Below are 15209 nucleotides of genomic sequence, written 5' to 3'. Positions count from 1 at the left end.
CTTTAATCTCTTATTTGCGTGCTCGTATATGCATCTTATCTATAAACCACATGCAATCTAGTTTAATCTGGCAAATATTGTGCTGCAATGATCATATGATGATCAAATGATGGAGAACAGCATTATAAACATGCATATATAGCCAGATGTGTGGTACAGTTTCTGCATTTTAAAGAGAAATTTCTTGTGCTTGCATCACAGTAATGGGGTAATGCTGAGTCCCACTAAGGTGTGCCAGATCAACAAAACCCTTTTACGCAGAACGTTGATCCCAGAAAATTGCCAGAGTGCCTTCTGTGAGAACGCAAACGGGTGATTCTCATGAAATCCAGATTTAGAAGGTGTCCAGCATCAGATTTTTTTAAAAAGCCCTTGAAGCCCATTTTTTTTGCACATATAAGATTAAGGTCTGAACTTATTATAACCAATACTTTTTTTTTGAGGATTTAAAAAATATTTCCTATAGAATTATTTAAAAATTTTTAGATTGTCATTATCAAAAATTGTCATTACCACAACATGATATTACATTAAATATATACACTTACAAACAAATGTTTCGGTAAAGAAAACTAAAAAGTTGTCTAGTTACTATGACAAACAAAATTTTAACTTTTATCAGAAGAGAAAAAATAAGAACTGCTTACCTGGTAGCCATCTTGAGTGTCACTGTCAATGATGTCCCTTCCAACAAATTTTTTTAATGTTAGTTTTTAGGGGGCTTAAACAATTGTTGCGGAGGATGAGAATTTTTTTCTTGGACACATTTATATTCCTTATTATTGTCTATACAATTACCAATGATCACCAAATGTTTCTTTATTGTATATGTTTATAGTATAACATGCACTGAAGCTTTTTAATCCAGTCATGGACACATTGCTTTCATGAAAATCTTTCTCTTAAATGTGGAAAAAACAACAAAATTGGTTTGTATGATTTCATTTGAAATCATGTGCAAAATAATACATGAAGAGATATTTGTAACTGTAAGCTTCTTATTTTAATAGAATTTACTTTTTTATCAAAATGTTTCATGGCACCTCATGTATTTTTCGTAATCTGTGTGAGCAATGTCGTTTTTTGTCTTGTTTTCCAGTATAAATATCTAAGAAATCTTAAATTGAGATTTGATATACCTTTACTTAATAAGCAAAGTGGCTTCATATTTCTTGTTTACAGAAAAAAAATATGAAATTTAAAAGGTTTATACTTAAAACAAGTAAACATATCTGCCAATGGGGTAAGAAAAAAAAACTTATTCCAAGTTTTATTTTCTTACCCCATTGTCAGATAATTTAACTTGTATCTATGTAACTATGTATCTAAATATAAATACTCTTAGATACAGGGTACAAAAAAAACTTTTGCAGTGACAAAAGGGCTAAACTGTGTTTAGCTAAAATCAGCTGACATGTGTAATTGTAGTCCCACAGCTAAAGGACTGAGAAACTGCTCTTAAACCTGAAGCAGGTTCACCTGCCTTTATCCACAGTTGTGTCATGCCATATCTGTGTTTTATGAGGGACACATCCAGCAGCTGCTGATTTTAATGCATAGCACACGGCCATGTACGATTACATTTACATAAGTCACTGTAATAGACCATAATGCGAAGGTAAAGTTGCATAATCTGTTTTATTCAGTTATACTTTAGCCTGGGATTGACTGGAATGGATTGACTTCTTAAAGCATTGTGAACATTTTTCATAATTATATATCTCAGCGTACCAAATTCAATTGGAAATCTAAAAGGTTCCACGCTAACTTTACAAACATTATATTGTTGCGAACAAAAAATAGGCCATTAGGCCAATAAAGTTTTATTGCGGGAGCATGATTGCTGTGTAAAGAAAATAATGTATTTGCCCTTTCAGCTCCATTTCCTTTTAATAAGTCTAAGTTCACAGCCAAATAGGTTCAAGCCTGCTCAGTTTTGATTGATTGCCCCCCACTTCTTTCTGCAGGAAAATGGACTTCAGTTTACGTGATGCCTTTACAGGCGGCGCACCTAAGACAACTCAGGAGAGTCTGTTGAAGAGAGATTTCATGGCAGAGTTAGAGGCGCAGACCTTTGATGATAAAGTAGGTGAGACTGTTGGAAAGACAGAATATCGCCCCCTTGTGGATGGGATGGAAGGAAAGAGGGAAGGTAGGTTTGCATGAGCAGTTTTTAAAGTGATATGGGTAACTCAACATAATAGGCTAAACAAAATGTGTATGTATGTTTAAATTATTTATTTTATTTTTCTATTCTGGTTTCACATGCTGTTCAGGTTAGTTATGTGATAATGAAAACATTCAGTATTTAGAGTTTTTATTTTATTTGTGTAAGCCTAGACATAATGTAAGAATTTTAGCCCCTCCAGATGCCTTAAACACTGCTGCCAAGAAAACCTGTATATGAACTTTAAGCTGCTGGCAAGCAGAGGGAAAGTCAGCCTTCCTTTTGGATTACAACCATCACCACTGATTATTCTCAAACTAGTTTGTTAACGTATGTACTAGGCCACATTGTCACAGTTGAATCACACAGTATGCAATACGGCACTAATGGTGGCTGTGTCTAGGCCTGCTGTTCACTATAGAAACACTACTGAAGGAAAAGGCTTGGAGGAGAAATATGTTCAAATCTGATATTGTTTAACAGTGAAGCTTTTTATGAAGTTGGTTAGCTACCAGCAAACTATTTTCTGTACTGTAAATAACTAAACGATACAGCTATGTGTGCATTTGGCTTGAAGGATTAATTCATCCCTTCCTGGGAAATTTATGCATTGTCTTTTACTGTATGTTCTCCACATGTAAGGTAATATGTAGAAATGTTAACCTCCTCAGTATAGCATGGCCAGATTGGGTCAATATGGGTAGAATTAAGTTTTGCCATTTAAAAAGAAATGTCCTTTATTTGATGTTACAGTAGATATCAGTGACATAAAGTTGTAGTAGTACATGGTATTTATATAATTCAGTTTGTTATGATCATAATTTAATATATAGGTGAGTTAACTTGCCAACATTGATAAAACATTAAGGGGTGGTTTCACAGACAGGGTTTAGATTAATGACATTTTAGTAGTTTTTACAAACAAACCTTACAGAAAACAATACTTTTGTGCATCTTGAGACCAAATAATGGCACTGATATATAAAGATATATGGTGTCTGTCCCAAGGTGAAACTTTCCCCGGTCCTTTGACTTTCAGCAAAAAGGTTTCACTGAGAAAATTAAGCTGTGATATTGACAGAGCAATAAAGATTTATGGAACATTTGAGTTGTTTGTTGACAGGCGCTTGGAGGATCATTTCCAAAGAACAAAGTACATGTGGAAAAGATTAATCAATAACGGTGCTGCTACTTAAAACTATAATGATATTACACATGCACTTCCATGTCATATATAATTATTTATCATGATAACTTTAATATCAGCTTACATCTAATAAACTGATAACTTCTAATAAAATAAAAATAATTGGATTTCAGCAAATTGCTCTATAGTCATTTGCATGGCTCGAGCTATCATATGACCTTTATTTTCAGACAGCTGTATTTTACAGACATCAATGGTGAAAGTTAAGCTGTATTTTACTGATATTATGAGAACATAAGTGTGTTAGTATTGTAAAAAAACAATTTATTATATGTAAGCTAACATTTTTTCAGGAGTGAAGTGGTGAACTAAAAAATTGTTTAGTTTTGATTTTTATTTTGGTCATGGTCATTCATAAAACTTTTTTGTTTAAAATATGATAATTTATATGCATGGAAGAACCATGAAAATCAATAGTACATTTCATCTTTTCATGCACTGTAAAATAATACGCTTTTTAGTATTTTTACTAAAAATACAGTGCAGCATTTTTGCATTAACTTTTTTGCATAAATTGCTTAAAATTCCATGTAAAACTTACTTCAAAATTGGATGCACTATATTTTTAAGTAAATCCAGCCTTTATATTTTTCAGTGTGTCTTACTGTACAGTCCCTCCACAAAACGTGATTATGATTCAATGCATAATCAGCCATATTTATGCGAGGGCCGCATTTTTTCAAATGCACCACACTTTAACAGCATAAATCGCAGATTTCCGTGTGCAAAATATATGGAGCTTGCGTGATTTTATAATCCCCGCATGTTCGTAGCAAAAATCACATATATCTTAGCAGCACTGTAAAAAAAAATCCGTAGAAATTGCAGCTGGGTTGCCGGTAATTTATCGTAGATTTAAATTTATGTTATTTGCTGGCAACATTTTGTTCAAAGTTGAATGAACATTTAACGTTTGCTGTTCTTTGTCTTTACAGAGTGGAACTAAATAACGTCATCGAGCAAAACATTCTGGGAAACAAAATCTGAAGCTAAAAACTGAAAAAGGTTGATGATGATTTCTGGTTCCCAGAATGCTTTGCATGAGGCTGTTATTGTATAGTTTTATTCTGTAAAGATAAAGACTTGTTAATATTTACAATTTATTTAACTTTGAGCAAACTCTTGCCATTAAATAACATAAATTTAAATCAACGGTAAATTACCGGCAACCCAGCTGCAATAACATTGTAATTTCTACGGGTTTTTTTTTACAGTGAGCAATTTTTGCATGTTCCCGCAATTTCTCCGCATAAAATTGCTTAAATATCTAGCATATTCCATCACATTTTCTAAGAAAACGTGCCGCAAGATCAAGGATTTTTGCCCACAACAATCACAAAAAAAAAATGGTAGTGGAAGACTCTAGTTTATCTGGAAGGATTGACTGTAAAAAAGTAACTTACCTGGTTGCCTTAAATTACATTAGGTAATTAAAAATGTTTTGTCAGCTAATATTTTTAAGTTGAATTAACTCAAAGCCCTCCCAACCTAAAAAATGCACTTTTAAATGTGTTTCTATCAGAAAATGAGTCGCCAGTGTGTGTGCAGAAACATCCTGTTATTATACAAATCCATCTATTCTTCTTTGTGCAATCTCATTGAAACCGCAACAGTCACCCAAAACAGGCTGTTGGGGATCCTCTATCAATGTAATGTCACATTATGATATAAAAGATCTGTGGTGTATTTTGAGTTGAAACTTTACAGACACATTCTGAGGATACCAGAGACTATTTTTATAGTAAACCATATTATCGGTTCTGGAACACAGTACAGTACTGGTTTATGACATTATGTGACAGTAGATTCTGTGGTGAAGGTAATATTTAACTTTTCCTAACTGCAGAAAGGAGACTCTTCGCCACAGCATGACTTGGCAGTCAGCAGCCTAAGTGCATCCTGTCTGGGACAAAAAAATGCTATTTTTAGTCTGATCATCCATTTTTTCGGCTTATACTTTGACTAGTTTGCTGTTGTATGTAGTTCCCTTTGTAAGGCCATTAATCTGCACACATTTAGATGTCAGACCCCAACAATAGGTTTTATAACTCTGGGCCTGCTGCCTTTCAGCTCCTTTAAAGGGGATCATGGGTGTTATTTGCTTAAAAAATGAAAGCCCCTGCCCTGTAGCTTTCAGTATAGTCTGTTTTTTATGCATGCTTCGAACGTATGTGTACACGTACGAGTCAAATAAACTATACTTTACAAGGCTGTGCATTCGGCCGTGCACGTATGTTTGCCTACACATAAAAAACAGACTTTACCCCGGGCTTGAAGTTAAACATACAACTTGAGGTACAAAAACACTATTCGCCTAAAGGTCTGGCTATGGCTAACAGATTTTCAAAGCATCTCTTCTAATATAACACGACCACCGCATGACTCACAATGACATGTACATACATCCTATTCCACAAACAAGATAATTGCGTGGCACTAATACATCCCAGCCCTGTGGTAGCGCGATTATTAACCCAAGGCTGGTATCTGAGCTAATGCTTCTTCAGCACTGGCTCTCCGTGTCAGTGTCTCTTGATGCTGACAGAACGCTTTGCCTAAAGAAACTTAAAGCAGGCTCAGCTGGTTGTGTATCTATGGTAACGGACCTGCAGTCCCAGTCTGTCCTATCTTCTCAGTATCATTTATCTCCATTTGCCCTGTTAGGCCTATTTTGAGGGGCACCCAACTGCCTTTGACAGGGGACACATTAAAGTAGACAGATCTGAAGTTGCTTGTTTATAACTATTTAGCTGCTAATGAAGTTTCGATTTTGATGTGAACATATTGATCATTCAACAGTATGTGTGGTTGATCAAAGCAGAGTATTTTTACATTGTTTAACATGCAGTATTATTTGGCTTTTTTCTCAGGGTCTGGCTTCATGTCTGGAGGCCAGACTGGGGGTCTTCGTCAAGACCCTCAAGGAGAGATCCGTCCTAGTTCGCCTGGACAGTATGCCTACAAGAATGACTTTCAATCAGGTGGGATCATCGCGTGTAAATTGGCATGCATCAATCTTGTTGCATACTTCAATCTTGTGTTAGGTTTTAGTCCCAGCTCTGCTAATTTCAGGCCCGACCTCAATGATCGGAATGCCTGCCCAAACGGGACACCAGCAGATGGGATCTACAATGAAGGATAACAGCAGGGACTCTTATATGGGTAACCACTGGATTTTTGTAATCTTCTGTTAACAGATCATGGGTTCGCTTCAGCACATCTCAGGCTCTGTTAAGTTTTAAAGCAGTACCAATCTGCTTTTTTGTGCTTCAGGGTTCTCCCAGCCTGTGGCTATGAATATTAACATTGGCATGGCCCCTTTCCAGAACTCCAAGTCCCCTGACCTTCAGAAAAAGACTTCACCCTTGTTTGCCCACGAACCACCCAAACCATCCCAGATAACTTCTAGTCCAAGTGAAACAAGTCCTCGTAACAGCCAGGATTATTCTCCAGGTAAAGTCTATCTCCATTTAAGACACTTCACTGCAGGATAGAGAAGGTAAGACAGACGTTAACACAAATGAATCCTAAACATGTCTTGATTATTATCAATCAGATATCAGCTGTCATGTCATCACACACAAATGCTTCATCAGTAGATTGTCATAACAGAAGTGTTTCATATATTTCATGGTCTTCAAGTTCCCATTGATATTAAGAGTGGTTTTACTAAACCGAGCCAAAGTAGTTAGCCTGTTAACTTTGGTATTAAATAAGGGGAGTATATAGTTTAAATAGGGTACATTTAGGAAAATTCCTAAAAAAATTGTCCAATTTACATAATGCATAATGTTTAGTCGACCTGTGCATTATAATGGGAGACATCATAACGATTCATCCTCCTTAAAGGCGGGGTGCATGATCTCTGAAAGCCAATGTTGACATTTAAAATCACGCGTACGGATTTTCGTCCACGTACAACAGTGCATGTTTGTGAAAATATTGAGACAGGACACTCCACTACAAACAATAACACAAAGGCAATAGACAGCGTTTGCACACACACCATCGTCTTGTCTTCTTTTATGTTCACTTTTTCCAAGAACAGAAAGCTGTGGAGCATTTTTGTCACCATAATGTTTGATTCCTGTTCTTGTTTTCTTGATGTTTGTTTTAAACTTTGTTTGCAGTGGTGGATCCGCTACTTTTCTTCATCTATCCGTAATTTTTAGTGTAATGTAAATCAGTGGTTCTCAAACTTTTTCAGTGTGCGGCCCCCCTTGTGTATGGTGCATTCCTTCACGGCCCCCCCAAAGAAAATTTACGACAATTTTTTTTCTAAAATGTAACATTTTAATTAAACAAAACATGTTTAGTTATACAAAGTAGTGCTGTTGGTTAGTAGCCTTATTTTTTAAGGTTTAATTACACAGAATTCATGATAAATTAATCTATTTTTTAAAATGTCATAAAACTGGGGCCCCCCTTGTACCATCTCGCGGCCCCCCTGGGGGTCCCGGACCCCAGTTTGAGAACCACTGCTGTAAATGTCACAAATCAGTGCTGCCCTGACAGCCTGGTAGAGTAATCATTTGAATAAGAAATAATTTGTATTGCGTACGTGTCCGCATAGCCGCGGTGAAGCCCACGTGAGTATACTTTAAAAGCTGTGAGGACATGTGCGCACTCGCGAGTCGGACGGAGAAAAAAGTATACACGGCCCTTTAGTCTCTCTGTAATATTACTTTTTGAGTGATGACCGTGAAACTAAAAGAGTAATGTGCCTTCTGGCCCAGAGCCAGAGTAAAATTTAGAAAGGTATTTTACATTTTAGACCTTATCTTAAATATAGATGTTACTGTCACTGGCACTTCCTTTATGAGTCTGTTTATAACTCTTTGATGGATGAAGACCAAAGATCCTGTTGGATGTAGACTGGCAGGGTTTGGTGAACTTACAAAACTTAGAACACCTTGCTTAAGTACAGTTTAACATCTTAGCACATAGCAAACACAAGTATTGTCTAAAATAAAGTTGTTTTTAGTTACACTGCCTTTTCTGCAATGGACATGTGTGATTAGAATTTAGCAAAATGTGGTATTTTAGGGGCCACATTTAAAAAAATGCTTTAAAATCTTAAAATGCTCCCTCCACATGCACCTCTTTACATTTTAAAACAGAGCTATAATTTAGAACAAGGCCAGTAGTGTTGAGCAATAAATTAAATTATTCTTCTTGATATTCTTGAATGAATGAAACATAGTACTCATAAACATGGTCCAGAGTTTGGCCTTTAATTTTAACAATATTGTTAACTCTTTCCCCGCCAGTGTTTTTATAAAAAAGTTGCCAGCCACCGGCAGCATTTTTTACGATTTTCACAAAAGTGTAATGCCTTCCAGAAAATGTTCTTCTTTAAATATATAAACATAGACCCTTTTACTGTTTGTACACGATGATGAGTTGTTAACATGTTAAAACCAATGGGGAATAACACCACTTCTGTTGCCGAAATGCGGTGCGCAGGCTATTTGATCACGTGGGCTGTAAAAGGGTCTATATATCAAATAAAAAGAACAGATCCTCTGAAAAAAAACTTTTCATCCTAGCTTTACTTGTTCTCTTTTTATCACATCTCAAATATAGGTAGGTTTCTTTAAAAATACCAAATTTTGAACAAAAAGCTGAGATAATTCCATTTTTGTGAAGGACTTTTGATAGAGATCATATTCAGAGCGATCCTCAAAACTTACACGGAGTTTGAACTGTTTGCCCTAAGAGAATACTTCCAGGTTTTATAAGTTGGATAACCTGGTGGATAATAGCGGAAATACGGATTGCCGGAAAAACTCTTCATTGGCAGGAAAAGAGTTAACCATTGTGTGTTCAGTATTTACATTTACATGTGTGTCTTTCTTGTCAAAGGCTTTGTTTGTTTAATTCACATTTTTAGTGCTGGGAATTATATAGGGTATTTCACATCACACAACTCTTCTCTGTGTCTTTTGCCTTGAGTCAGTCCCTTGCCTCTGTTGTTATCTCTGTCTGCACGTTATTTCTCCATGAGTTCATTTGCCCATTTGCACTTTCACTTGACATGCTCTCAAGTGAGCCCATCCCAGTCTCAGCACATTCACTTTCAGCCACTGTCTATATCACACCCATTTAACTGCTCTCTGGAGCAAGTATGAGCATAAATACTTACAGTAGAGCTTCTATTTTACATAAAGTTCCTATTTAGAAACAGCAGGCCTGGTTAGGTTGTATCATAAATACTAAAAAAGCCATTTTGTTTTCTATTCAGTGTGAAATGGTGAATGTTGTATGCCGTCATATCATTACACCTAGCATAACTACACATATGATGCAAGTGATCAGTGGTTTGTAAGCAGATTATCTATTATCTATTTGGTCTCGCTTAATAGCTGGTAAGGTTAATTCATAGTGCTCCAGCAAACTTCAACTAATCATATTTTATGAGTTCTGTTGGATCGGTGTATTATGGCTTGCTCACACTATATATACCATGCCCGAGCGCGTTTGGCTACCAAAGCCTGGTTCTTTCGATTACTGTGATCTAGTGATGCACGTTTTTTTTTTTTCAACCCGTGGGTCTTGCTCTTATGAAATTATTTGGTTAGCCCCGCACCACAATACCTATTTTGACAACACACCCTGCACCGGGGACCATTAAATACAAATACTAGGCATTGTAATGTAAATGAAACAGGCCTTATTTTACCCTAAAAGTGCTTGCAAACAGCCATTTGATTACATTACAACCATTTCTGAGAACCGTTCCCCAAGATTAGATTCAGCTGCTTGACCTTTTTTCTTTTAACTCTTTCCCATCAGCTTTTTTAAAAAAAGTTGCCAGCCAGCACCAGCATTTTTCATGATTTTCACAAAAGTTTACTGCCTCCCAGAAAATGTTCTTCTTTAAATATATACACATACAATATATCAAATGAAAGAACAGACCCTCTGCTTTCAAACAAAAAATAAAACGTTTCGTCCTACCTTCATTAGTTATCTCTTTTTATCACCTTTCAAATATGGGAAGGTTTCTTTAAAAACACCACATTTTGAGCAAAAAGCTGAGATAATTCCATTTTTGTGAAGGACTTTTGATAGAGATCAGATGCAGAGGGATCCTCAAAACATACACAGAGTTTGGCCTAAGGGAATACTTTCGGGTTTTAAAAGGTGGGTAAGAGTGCCACCTGGTGGATAATAGCAGAAATACGGATTGCCGGAAAAACTTGTCATTGACAGGGAAGCGTTTTCTCTTAATTGACTATTTAACTCGTCAATGGTGAGTTAACTCGTCAATGGCGGGGAAAGAGTTAATGAACAGCTCACAACTCAAGTCCTTTCTTTTTCACGTGAGGCATTACTTCCAGGTTGTAAAAGTTGCAACTGGTGGATAATAGCGGTATTGCGGAAAGCCGGAAATTCTTGTCATTGGCAGGGAAGCGTTTTCTCTTAATTGACGAGATAACTTGTCAATGGAGGGGAAAGAGTTAATGATATAAATTCCCGACCTTAATTACTCTCGCACCTCACTTTACATTTTCACTTTTATTTTTTTCGTTTGTTATGTTGTTGTGGCTGTCAGCGGGAGTTGCTTGGGTTACTCGCGGGTTATGAGACGACCCGTGCATCACTAATGTATTCGCTTCATACTGTGTCCAGGTGTGGCTTGGTTAATCGCACCCTGTCCTGTTTAAAGAGGTGGAGCTCAACATGTGACGTCAGCTGTCCAAAAGTCATTTAACATCTATAATGCCTCTGTAAAAACCTTCAGATGCGCGCAACATGGTAACGTCAAAATGTCTGAGTGGCTTACGCAAAAGATGTACTAATCAATATGTTAGGCATGTGAGAGGGCTGTGTGTCATCTCATCCCAAATTACTCAAAATTAAAAGCCACAAACTTGATATTACAATGGGCTCCATTGTTCTGGGAGTGTGCTTCATGTTTTCTTCCAAACAGTCGCATCCTGGTGACTAAAGAGTGCTCAGTCCCATATTAAAAAATATAGTGTAAGTGCAAGCCAGTGGGGGAGTAGGGGCAATTGCGCTTTGGCATGGTTCAAGGCAAACGTGCGTAGTGTGATTACACCCTTAGTCATTAGTTGGTGTTTGCTGGGGCAATGTGAATTAGCATATATAATTTAGAGATGCACAAGCTTTGTTGTCAAATGATTTGTATGGTAAGGTCAGTGACACTTCCTCTTCCTCTCTGTACACAAAGAATTTTGGGGAAATCCTCGGACAGGTGTGGAAATGCTCTCTACGGAGCAGTCCCATGCCCTCAACAAGACAGAACAGAGTTTCACCGATCTCTTGGGTTCCCATAGTCAAGATGCACCGTCTGGGGAAGAACAGTCCATTGAGGAGGAAACCGAGAAGCAGCAAAAGCGAAAAAAGAAAAAACGCAGGAATAGGGAAGAAATGTATGACTTCCTGGATAGCCTTGGTTCCCCTGATTCTGAAGAGACCCCATCGGAAAGCTCCAACCACGGCTGTCCTTCACCCCCAAGTGAGATCCAAGAGCGAGGGGGAGGGTGCATCAAGGCAAAGAAGAGCAAGAGCAGGATGAAGCTTCCCGAAGAGTGGGGTGCTCCTACAGGAAATAGTAGCATATCTGGGATCTCTCACCCTAATACATCGAACATGATGGACATAGATTACAGCAGCTCTAATGTGGGTGACTCCAAGACACAATCCCAAGTTAGCATTGGTCAAGGGAGTCTGTCGCCCTCTTTCACACCCAATTCTCTTCACCTCACGGACACACAAGCTTGCAAAACCCAACCAACTGGTCAGGGAAGCACCTCCTTATTCACCAGTTACCCTGGCACCACTACCACTCATGTAGATGATGAAGATAAAACTTCCAATGATAATTTAGGTGGAAAAACTAAATTAGCACTGCCTGGTATTCACCCCTCAAATCAACTACCCATTGACTCCAAGAATGACCATACACACCCAACCGATCCTAACCAGTCAACCTTCACCCTCAGCCCAACACACACCGTCATGTTACTCGACTCAGTGCTGCAGGAGCAGACCCCAGACGCAAGCCCCCCATCTCAGAGCACACCTGTGAAAACCCCTCTCCCTCAAATCCCTGCCATAGAATCTGGTCCCAATCCAACCCATGGCCCACTGACCATTGGCACCGATAGCCCTGTCTCCCAGAGTACTCTAGCCACCAGCCACTCCTTCCCAACAGTCCCACCTGAGGCACTACCTTTCGTCCCGTCACTAACAGAGAAGCAGGAGCCCCCGCTGGCACAGCCCCCCCTACTGGAAGGTTGGTGATACTGAAGACTGTATGGAGATTTACTTAATGCATGGCTCAATTAAGTGGGCCGCCTAGCCTAGCCTAGCTCTTTCTTTAGCAAATGACACTAAAGCCAGACTTTCTTTCGTCTTTCTTTCTTCTTTCTTTCTTTCTTTCTTTCTCATCTTAGTCCTCTACATATTGGACCTTTGCTGCATGTAATCCATTTTGTAACAAAGATTTTTTCACATTTTGAAGCTGTCATAACACACTGATCGCTATGCATCAACCAACTAACTTTTACTCTTTAATAGCAATATTTTCATCTCTTGAATTTCAGCACAATTCCTCTTGGTCACAGCATACCTCAAACTGTCTTTAAAAGTGTTGTGACTGTAGTCAACTGTCTATGTTGGACATTTGCTCATTATCTTTTGGGTGGACGTCTTTTTCAATGTCACACCTTGCCATCCTATGCCATCTAAAGCTTGTATAACACTTTAGTCCTTGTCCTTTCCAACTGTCAATGTCATAATAATATTTTTTTAAATAAAAGGTCTCTCTGTCAGTTCCTATGCTACAGTTTGACTCTTCTGAAATTGTTAACTTTAGATTTAACTCTTCATTACCATTACATAATTTTTCTTTATTGGAAAAATCCCTAACTGACAAAAAGGTGTAATGTCGTTATTTTCTTCTTTTTTCTGCATGTTCATCCCTGTCTGAACACTGGACATCAACCAGGTAAGAAATTATCTAATTTTCTCACTCGTGGATACAGACTCTAACTGTGTAGTATTGAGTATATAACTTTATAAGCTTAAAGGGGACATATCATGAAAATCTGACTTTTTCCATGTTTAAGTGCTATAATTGGGTCCCCAGTGCTTCTATCAACCTAGAAAATGTGATGAAGATCAACCTAGTAACTTAGTTTTGGTAAACTATTTTGTGCAAGCATGTGAAAAAATAGGTAATTGAAATTTGGCTCCCCTTGTGATGTCAGAAGAGGATCTTATTATAATGATAGCACCCCTTAATCTTCACTGTCCAACCATGGCACTGCCATTAAGTGCAGAGAGAGGGAGAAAGAGAGAGAGAAAATAATTGACAGCACAACTGAGTTTAAATTTCAACAAACCACCATCATGGCGATCGGTGCTAGGGGAAAGTTACTTGTAAAAGTAATGCACTACAATATTAAGTTACTCCCAAAAAAAGTAACTAATTGCGTAACATACTTACTTTTCATGGAAAATAATGCTTACGTTACTTTTAAGTTACTTTTGCGTTACTTTTTTCTTGGCTGAGGCTTGATCTCTTTCAGGCCTTGCAGGTGTTTTTATGACTGAAAAGTTCTGCATTCAGAAATTGCATATTTCATCACCATCTCAGTTTCTGACTCAAAGGGTTCCCACACAGGCATGTACGCATAGAGTGCATAATGTGACTACGTTTAGTTTAATTTAGTACATAATTTTTTATTGAATTAATTAAACTAAAAAAGTAACTTGGATTACTTTTTGAAAAAGTAACTCAAATATTAATGTGTACATTTAAAAAGTAATGCGTTACTTTACTCGTTACTTCAGAAAAGTAATATTATTATTATTACACGTTACTTGTAATGCGTTATCTCCAACACTGATAGCAATCAGTGTTTGCATTTCATCCGCTTATTTGGATTTTAAAGGACACACCCACAAATGGCACATTTTTGCTCACACATACAAAGTGTCAATTTAAAATGTTATAATTAATTATCTGTGGGGCATTTTGAGCTTAAACTTCACATACGCACTCTGGAGACACCAAAGATTTATTTGACATCTTTTTTAAAAATCTCATGATATGACCCCTTTAAATATTTCCAATATGTTTAAAAGCACATTAAAAATTAAATAATCTAAATAAATTAAAACAGAACACTGTGTTTAAACAAAGTTTAAACTTATTTGTTTGAACTACACTCTAGAAAAATGGTACAGCACCACTTATGGTTCTACATAGTACCATCTGGTTCTACACAGGTGCTACTGTACAGTTTGTGCTGTATAGCACTCAAATGTTTCCCCTGTGATTACGAGCCAGTAAACCAATTGTTTTTTTTTTTAAGTTGCCAGCCAGCGCCAGCATTTTTAGGATTTTCACAAAAGTTTAATGCCTTCCAGAAAATGTTCATACAATATATCAAATGAAAAAACAGACCCCCTGCTTTCAAAAAAAAAAAAAAATTCATCCTACCTTCATTTTTTTCCTTTTTATCATTAAAAATACAAAATTTTTAGCAAAAAGCTGAGATAATTTCATTTTTGCGAAGGACTTTTGATTGAGATCAGATTCAGAGCGATCCTGAAAACATACACAGAGTTTGAACTGTTTGCCCTAAGAGAATATTTCCGGGTTTAAAAGGTGGGTAAGAGTGCCACCTGGTGGACAATAGCAGAAATACGGATTGCCGGAAAAACTTGTCATTGGCAGGGAAGCGTTTTCGTCAATGGCGAGTTAACTCGTCAATGGCGGGAAAGAGTTAATGAACAACTCACAACTGAAGTCACAAACAGTGAACAATTAGTGAACAATTTATGGGTTGTATTATC

At 37.2% G+C, this 15209-nt stretch overlaps 1 protein-coding gene across 6 annotated transcripts in view; it reads left to right on the top strand.

Moving 5' to 3' along the window:
- The window catches only part of map4l (microtubule associated protein 4 like), a 61680-nt gene that overhangs the window by 7556 nt on the left and 38915 nt on the right, over positions 1-15209 (top strand). For 4 of the 6 annotated variants that reach the window (XM_073875829.1, XM_073875824.1, XM_073875820.1 and 1 more), the window contains exons 2-6: positions 1968-2152; positions 6245-6355; positions 6447-6536; positions 6648-6827; positions 11572-12639. In XM_073875829.1, coding sequence (XP_073731930.1) covers positions 1972-2152; positions 6245-6355; positions 6447-6536; positions 6648-6827; positions 11572-12639 — 1630 coding nt within the window. In that variant the 5' untranslated portion in view covers positions 1968-1971. The remainder of the gene's footprint in view (positions 1-1967; positions 2153-6244; positions 6356-6446; positions 6537-6647; positions 6828-11571; positions 12640-15209) is intronic. The other 2 variants (XM_073875818.1, XM_073875835.1) reach the window with 2 other exon arrangements.

The sequence above is a fragment of the Misgurnus anguillicaudatus genome, chromosome 2, assembly GCF_027580225.2.
Source record: "Misgurnus anguillicaudatus chromosome 2, ASM2758022v2, whole genome shotgun sequence".
Classification (NCBI taxonomy): domain Eukaryota; kingdom Metazoa; phylum Chordata; class Actinopteri; order Cypriniformes; family Cobitidae; genus Misgurnus; species Misgurnus anguillicaudatus.
Note: the sequence above shows the minus strand (reverse complement) of the source record. Positions and strands in the feature narration are given on the sequence as shown.